We start from the raw sequence: 8451 nt of genomic DNA on the forward strand, positions 1-8451 counted from the left end.
TCAAGAAGAAACCAAAGCAGCCCATGGCGATGGCGATCAGGAGCCGACAAAGAAGTCAATCCACACCGAGCAGCAAGAAGTGGCCGTGCGAGAATCCGAGCAACGAGCACCAGAACGTGGATCGCGCCACACAGTTAGTGAAATGTCGAGAAGTTCATCCAAATGCACGTTGATGAAGCTTATGACCGAGCAAAATGAAACGGTGAAGCGTCTCCTCGCGGAAAAGGAAAAGATGATGGCCGACCATTTGAAGCTGCAGATGGACTTGCAGCGTAGAATGGACGAACTCGAGAAACGGTCCAATCGGAGCGATGGAAAAAGTGCCTCTGAAATCTCATCGGTCGTTAGAGGTGAGATGAAGACCGCGAATTGGGTGCAAAAGCAAAATGCGTACTTACCACATGCCGCTAGCAGCTGGGAGCCCCAAGCAACTATGCAGGAACACCTTACACCTTCGACGAGTAACCAAGAAAGGTACAGTGATATGGTGAGAGACAAGTTGCACAGAGAGAGGATAGTGAACTGTCTGAGACCAACTGCAGATCAGATTGCAGCCAGACAAGCATGGCCACGAAAATTACCTGCGTTTAGCGGAACGCCTAGGGACTGGCCACGATTTTATAATAGCTACGTGGAGTCAACAGCAGCATGTGGATTTTTAAACGTGGAAAATCTAGCTAGACTGGAAGAGTGTTTGTTTGGCGCAGCACGGGATGTGGTTGAAGGCTGGTTGGATTCACCTTCATCCGTGCCGTTAGTAGTTAAAACCCTCCAGCGTCTGTTTGGCAAACCATCCCTCGTGGTTACGGATATGGTGCAGAAAATCCGACAAGTGCATCCACCTAGACCCGAACGCTTGGACGACTTAATTACATTTGGGTTGGCTGTTCAACACTTATGCAGCCAGCTTAGTTCGGATGACCGAAAGCACTACTTAGCTAATCACGAGTTGCTGGAAGAGCTTGTCGATAAGCTACCAGCGTCAAGGCAGTTGGATTGGGCCACATACAAACGAGCAATCCAAGCCAAACGCCAAATAGAGCCTACGCTATATGAATTTGGCCTATTCATGGAAGACCTGGTAGAAAAGGCTAGCGATGTAACTAAGTACATTCCTCCTAAATCCAGCACGTCAAGGCCTGCAAGGAATCATGACCGTTCGCACGTCTTCCTACATGCACCAGCAACCAACAGCATCGAACAAGACAGGAATACCAGTCCTTCAAGCTTCACCTCAAGTGCTAGAAACCAACCACAAGGTCCAGAGAGAGTTTCCTATGGGACAGGTGAATGTCTAGTCTGCCACGATCCAGCACATCGCATTAAACACTGCGATAGCTTTAAACGCATGAGCCTTGAAGCACGACAAGCCTCCGTGAGGAAATTCAAACTGTGCTATGTCTGTTTGGGAATGCATGCGTCCAATCTATGCAGATCCAGATACGTCTGCCAAGTTTCGGGTTGTCGAGAACGACACCACACGCTACTTCACGAGGGTCCACCAGATTCCACACCCACGGTAGCTGACTGCAGAGTCCATCAGATGAAGGAGAAGCCGTCTGATACCTTATTCCGGATTGTACCGGTTTCAGTATACAACGGCACAGTAACCGTCGAAACCTTGGCGTTCCTGGATGAAGGATCGTCTCTCACACTGGTGGAAGCAGCGTTAGCGGAACAACTTGGGCTGAAAGGGGATCCGGATCCGCTAGAGCTTCATTGGACTTCCGACGTCAAAAGGAATGAAGCTACTTCTCGTCGCGTCAGTCTGCAGATCTCGGCAAAAGGGGGTGAGCGGCGCTATTCAATAGCGGCCGCTCACACTATCAACAAGCTAAGTCTTCCACCACAAACCCCAAATTTAAAACATCTGATAAGAAACCTTTACTACTTGCAGGACATTCCACTTCTCACCGTCGACCACCCCGTTCCACAACTGCTCATCGGACGTAGACGTAGAATTGCTAAAACCGCTGGAAACACGTTCGGGACAGCCTGGAGAGCCGATCGCCGTTCGCAGTGCGCTAGGGTGGGCCATTTATGGAACGATAAATGCAAGTAATAAGGAGAGATGTCAAAGCGCTCATTATCACAGCATCTATCTGATTCAGGATAGCCACCGATCCTCCAGCAACAAAGAAAACAATGATCAAGAACTGAAAGAGACCATGCGGCAGTACTTTGCGTTATAGGAAAGTGCTGTGTGTTCCTTTAACAAGTTCCTGTCAGAACCTGAAGATGTGCGTAGAGCTAAAATAATATTAGAAACCACTACAACTAAGTGCTATGGCTGTTACACTACGGGCTTGTTGTGGAAAAGCGATGATTTCCGTTTTCCAGACAGTAAACCGATGGCGATGGCAAGGCTTCGATCCCTCGAGAGAAAGTTAGAAAAGGACCCAGACCTGAAAGAAAACGTACATAATCAGATACGATTGTATGTTGAAAAGGGTTTCGCACATAGGGCGGAGGAGTCTGAGTTGAACTCGGTCGAACAAAAAAGGGTCTGGTACTTACCGCTCAATGTAGTTGGGCATCCCCGAAAACCAGATAAAAAGCGTTTAGTGTGGGATGCAGCAGCCAAAGTAAGAGGAGTATCGTTGAACTCGGAGCTGTTGAAAGGGCCCGACCTGTTAGTGCAGCTGCCCACCGTTCTTTGCAAATTCCGCCAACGCATGGTGGCATTTGGGGGAGACATTGAGAAAATGTTCCACCAAATCCGTATAAGAGAAGAGGACAAGCACTCACAAAGATTCCTCTTTCGTTTCGATCCAAACCATGAACCACAAACCTACATCATGGATGTCGCAACATTTGGAGCTTCTTGTTCTCCATGCTCAGCTCAGTATGTAATGCACCGAAATGCAGAAGGACATACCAACATATATCCAGAAGCGGCAGCCGCTATCAAACAAAGCACATACATGGACGACTACTTCGATAGTTGCGACACGTTGGAAGAGGTAATTAATAGGGCAAAACAAGTACGGCACATTCATGCGCAGGCTGGATTCAATATGAGAAATTGGGTGAGCAACAACAATGCTGTCCTCGAAGGTCTGGAAGAATCAACGAGCGATCGTGATCTGTTTATTAACTTCGGTCAAGAGGGTAAGCACCCACGCGTGCTTGGAATAATATGGGACCCTGTATCAGATTCATTCAAATTTTCTGCAAACTGGCACGAAGAGCTAAAACCATACATTGATGGCACCAAGAAGCCTACTAAGCACATAGTTCTGCGAATCATTATGAGTCTGTTTGTCAAGTCAAGTCAAGTCAATGTCAAGTCATTGGGACTTGTGGCGCCAGTGCTCATCCATGGCAGAATGATGATGCAAAATCTCTGGCGTGATAACCTACAATGGGATGATGAACTAAATGAAACACAGTATAACAAGTTTAAACGATGGATGGCACTCCTTCCCAGTATCCATTCCCTAAGAATCCCGCGATGCTACTTTGGAGTGAACGCATCAAACACCCATGCTCCCCTACAATTGCACATTTTTACCGACGCTAGTGAGTTGGGGTACGGCTGTGCGGCCTACTTCAGAAAAGAGACTCCTAGCGGTATACGTTGTGCGCTGGTTATGGCACGAAGTAAAGTAGCCCCCTTACAACACCTGACGATCCCCAAGCTAGAATTACAGGCAGCGCTACTGGGCGCAAGACTAAAACGCATGGTATGCGACAGCCACGACCTGGAATTTAAAGCCACGTACTTCCACACAGATTCTGAAGTAGTGCTTTCGTGGATCAGAACACCTACCCATGAGCTAAAGCAGTTTGTAGCATGTCAAGTAGGCGAAATATTGTCACTATCAGCCTCAAAGGAATGGAGATACGTCACTACTAAAGAAAACCCTGCCGATTGTTTAACAAAGTGGGGGAAGGATACTATGATAGATCCACAAGGCAGATGGCTGAACGGGCCTGCGTTTCTGTATCTGAATGAGAACAACTGGCCTGCGCAAAAACCGATTGAAGCTACAAACCAGGAACGAAACACATGCTACATCTCAGTGCACTCAAGCCCAGCGTCACCCCATAGAGAGCTAGTAGTAGATGCATTCAGAATTTCCAGTTGGAAAGTTTTAGTGCGAACTGTCGCAAATCTTTGGCGTTTCGTTTCCAATTGTCGGCGTAAAGCAAAAGGTCTGCCAATACAATCCCTCAAAGCCACCAAAAGGCAAATCGGCAGTATCAAACAAAAAATAGCAGCAGAACATACACCCCTAACCAGCGAAGAATACCAGTAAGCCGAACGATTTCTGCTGCAAAACGCACAGATGGATGCTTTTGAGAAAGAAGTTCAGGTGTTAGCTAAGTCCAACTCGTCTCACGCCCCACGTACCACTCAGAACGAAACCGCTCCTCAAGTACCACGCAATAGCACGCTTTATGGCTTAACCCCCTTTTTAGATGAGTTTGGGATCCTGCGAATCGATGGGCGCATAGCCAAAGCTCATCACATTCCCTTCGATACAAGATACCCCATCATTCTACCGAAAACACACTACGTTACAACACTTATTTTGAGGGAGTATCATCAACGCTTTGGTCACGCTAACTACGAGACTGTGGTAAACGAAGTACGGCATCGTTTCTACCTAAAACACCTGCGATCCAGCGTGGCCAGAATCGCCAAAAACTGTCAACGATGCAAAATCAAGAAGACGCAACCATTACAGCCACGAATGGCACCGTTGCCAGAAGCAAGGCTTACTCCATATGTACGTCCGTTTTGTAAAGTGGGAGTAGATTATTTAGGGCCGATCGAGGTGGTTAAATCGAGGCGCAAGGAAAAGCGTTACATTGCAGTATTCACCTGTTTAGTGACGAGAGCGGTGCATTTAGAAGTAGCGCACAGCCTTTCTACTGAAGCCTGCATTATGGCGATAAGACGTTTCGTTAGCAGACGCGGAGCTACCAGCGAGATATTTTCCGACAACGGGACCAATTTCGTTGGAGCCAATAATGAACTCACGAAACAACTGGCGGACATCAACTACTCTTGTGCCGAAACATTCACCGGTGCTCAGACGAGATGGATATTTAATCCCCCTTCGGCACCCCATATGGGAGGCGCATGGGAACGGATGGTGCGAAGTGTTAAGGAAGCTATGCTAGCACTGGATGACGGTAGGAAACTGAACGACGAGATACTCCTAACCGCATTAGCCGATTCAGAAAGTCTGATCAACTCCCGACCGCTTACCTATATGCCGCAAAGCTCGTCAAATGCAGAAGCGATTACACCCAACCACTTTCTGTTAGGGAGTTCGTGCGGAACCAAGAAGCAGCTGCGTCCCAACGTAGATTTAGCAGAAACACTAAGAAGCAGCTACAAACGATCTACAGCTTTAGCCGATGCGATGTGGGACCGTTGGTTGAAGGAGTATTTGCCAGCCCTGAACACTAGGTCCAAATGGCACGAAGATACGCGTCGGTTGAATGTTGGCGATCTTGTATTCATCGCTGAGGGTCCGCGGAAGAATTGGTTGAGGGCGAAGGTTGAGGAGACGATAGCCGGTAAAGACGGCAGAATAAGGCAGGTGGTAGTGCGGACGGCAAACGGCAAGTCACTAAAAAGACCAGTAGTTAAAATCGCTGTTCTTGATGTTGAGTGCGATTGCGATACAGTATAGGAAAGTTACCACCCTTCAAACACTTCATCTTTATCGTCACTGAGCAAACGCGCTATTTATTTAGTAAATCCTTGAAAGCGTAAAGGATTGACGGGGTGGAGTGTTGGCACGTTTGCCATGCGGTTTGTCAGCACATAAAATGTTTGTTTATAAAGATCGGTTGTCACTTGTCCATTCGCGATAATCCGGGCTGGTTATCAAACCGAGCACCAGCTGGCGTTAGACAGGAGGATAACACCGACAACAGAAGATAAACAGGGGGAGATAGAAACAAGGCGAGAGGGAAATGAAGTTACGTCCGATAGAGAGAGAGAGAGAAAGAGAGAGAGAGAATACAAGAAATTAGAAACTAGGTCACGGTCGAGAACAGGGGTCACCAAGGGTCATGCTATCTCGGTACGCAAAAAAAGGGCAGTACGCAAACGATCAGCTGAGAGACCGGACAATTTTTAAACCGCGCCTACACCCGAAAACCATTATTCGCTTGTGAAATCGCCGTTACAAAAACCCGGAATAAAATTAATTGTTTAGTGAATTCTAAAGCTTGTTTAGTGAATTCTAAAGCAACATTTCGCTTTTTTTAAATAACAGTGATTTTGTGTGTTCGGTGGTGATTTACAATCTTGTTGACGTAAGGTCGAAAATACACTGACCGGAATTTCGCGGCCGCGGAATTCTGTCTACTGTTAAATCCATATACAAAGTGTCAACGGCAACTTTCTCGATCTGTCATATCCATACATTTTTCAGCATTTAAGATTTTTTAGAAGAAGAAGATTTTTTAGATTTCGTCTCGAGTTTTTGGCCCGAAGCCTTTAGATTAGAATGTGTTAAAATGATGAATCGGTCTGCTCATTATAAGCCCGCTGCGCAAAGCGATCGAAAACTTCTCTAACTCAAACTGCAAACATATTTCACAGCCCATGGCTGTGAAACATTTCACATTCAAAATTGTTGCTAATTTATAAATGAAATATTTCGAAATTTCCAGTGCTGAAATTGTTGCATTGAAATATTTCTTCGATCGGAATCCATGCGTTTTCCCTGACATTTCTGCTCGCTTTTTCGATCGCTTTTGGTGGAAAGCGATCGAAAATCTGAGCTACAAAACTACTCGATTTTATTTTATTTTATTTATTTTATTTATTTATTTTTATTTTATTAATTGCTCGGCCACGTTGGGTTACAGCAATAGTACTTACTGACTATAGTATACAATTATTCACGAAGGAGTAGGAAGGAGTTTATGGTACGGAAAAGGAGCGAAGACGGGATCGGTAGACAGGATAGGAGAGGACAGCAGGAAGGGAAGGCGGAAGTGATTACATTAGTAAACGCTGCTACAGCTTGATTTATGTCATCATCAGTAAAGCACCAATCGGTACCGGCTAAAATATGATGAAGCTTTTGGTAGTCCAGTTTCCTAAAATTGAACATACGAGCCGTAGGTATTCGTTAAGAGGATGCAGGGCGAGAGTGCGTAAGGAGCACATTTGTCTCATGAGCAGGATGATGATTGTCTAGCGCGACGAGTGGAACAGGTGAAGCTATGACGGGGGAGCAGCGCTCCAAGAAGGCATAGCATTGGCAACATTGGCAAATAGAAGGTCCAATTGACTTCCGCGTATATTTTTTATACCAGATAAATGCGGCAAACCGTTTACCGACATTCCATCAAGCAGAGAAACATTTTCACGAGATACACCAGTAGGAATAAAGTGATTAACGCACGATGCAAACACATCCATATCAAGCTCAGATAGACAGAGAGGCGTAACTCGTCTAGTTTTGTGCGCAATCCTCATACTTTTTGATAGTAGATGTTTAGTTGATCGATCGAAGGGATGAGAGAGCGAGATGCGCCGGGAGTGCTCTCGCTGCAATTTATTAACGGCGAAAGAGAGTCGGACGAATTATGTGTATTAGATGCAGGGTTAGCTTCCATCAATTCGGGTAAAGTCGGTAGTTCATGAGAATCTTCAGCCGGATCAGCCGGTTTACGCTTGCTGAAAGTACTGCGTATAAGGCAAGCTCATAGGGCTATGATCTGGCGAAATAGTGAAATCAGCGTTTCGCAGTTGTGTCGTGTGGTTGATAGAAGGTGGCGAGGAAGGATGATCCGATTCACGATTAATAGGCGCAGAAGGTGCAAGGGATGCTGCAGTAGTGGGTCGCCAAACATTGACGGAGCGGGGATTTAGGTCGATGAACTCCTTAAAAGAGATCCCGCGAGGCCAGGTTGAAGCAGCCAAAGCAATAGCCCGGTGCGAATCCGGAACACCAATTTTAAAAGATACGTAGGAGAGCGTAGAAAGATCCCGGTCGCGTCGTACAAGGCTATATACCAAGATGTCGTCTGTCCCTATGTTAGAACAGGCCATTTCGCGGATCGCTTCAATCGGAGTATCAGGAGCAATACGGGAGATAAAGACCCAAGTACGGGGTGGGCGTTCAGGAACGGTCGTAATATTATTGCAGGACAACCCTGTGCCCGATGAAAGCATAGCGCGTGTAACGGTATTGGTAGGCGATGGGTCGGGAGAGCGATCCAACAATCGACGTTTAGAAGAATTCTCACCAACAGCTTGATGGGTGAGCTTAGAGGCCGCAACTGGAATCGTGGTCGTTGAGTGCGTAGCAGGAATCGCAGAATGGTGAGCACTCGATGTAGTGGTATGCGTGGCAAAATGAGAGTTGAGCTTGTTCATTAGTGAGTTGAAGGAAGTGAGAAGCTCACGGTGCATGAGATCAAGCTCCTTGATGCCATGCTTAACTTCATCAAGCGTTGTGAGTAGTGGAG

General features: G+C 46.5%; 1 protein-coding gene across 1 annotated transcript; it reads left to right on the forward strand.

Annotated features, from left to right (window-relative positions):
- Positions 1-3017: 3017 nt before the first annotated feature.
- LOC125908352 (uncharacterized) lies at positions 3018-5651 on the forward strand. Its single transcript, XM_049611064.1, has 2 exons — positions 3018-3111; positions 4426-5651. Exons 1-2 carry the CDS (start codon positions 3018-3020, stop codon positions 5649-5651), a joined length of 1320 nt encoding a protein of 439 aa, XP_049467021.1.
- Positions 5652-8451: the final 2800 nt, after the last annotated feature.

Source organism: Anopheles coluzzii, chromosome 2 (assembly GCF_943734685.1).
Source record: "Anopheles coluzzii chromosome 2, AcolN3, whole genome shotgun sequence".
Lineage (NCBI taxonomy): Eukaryota > Metazoa > Arthropoda > Insecta > Diptera > Culicidae > Anopheles > Anopheles coluzzii.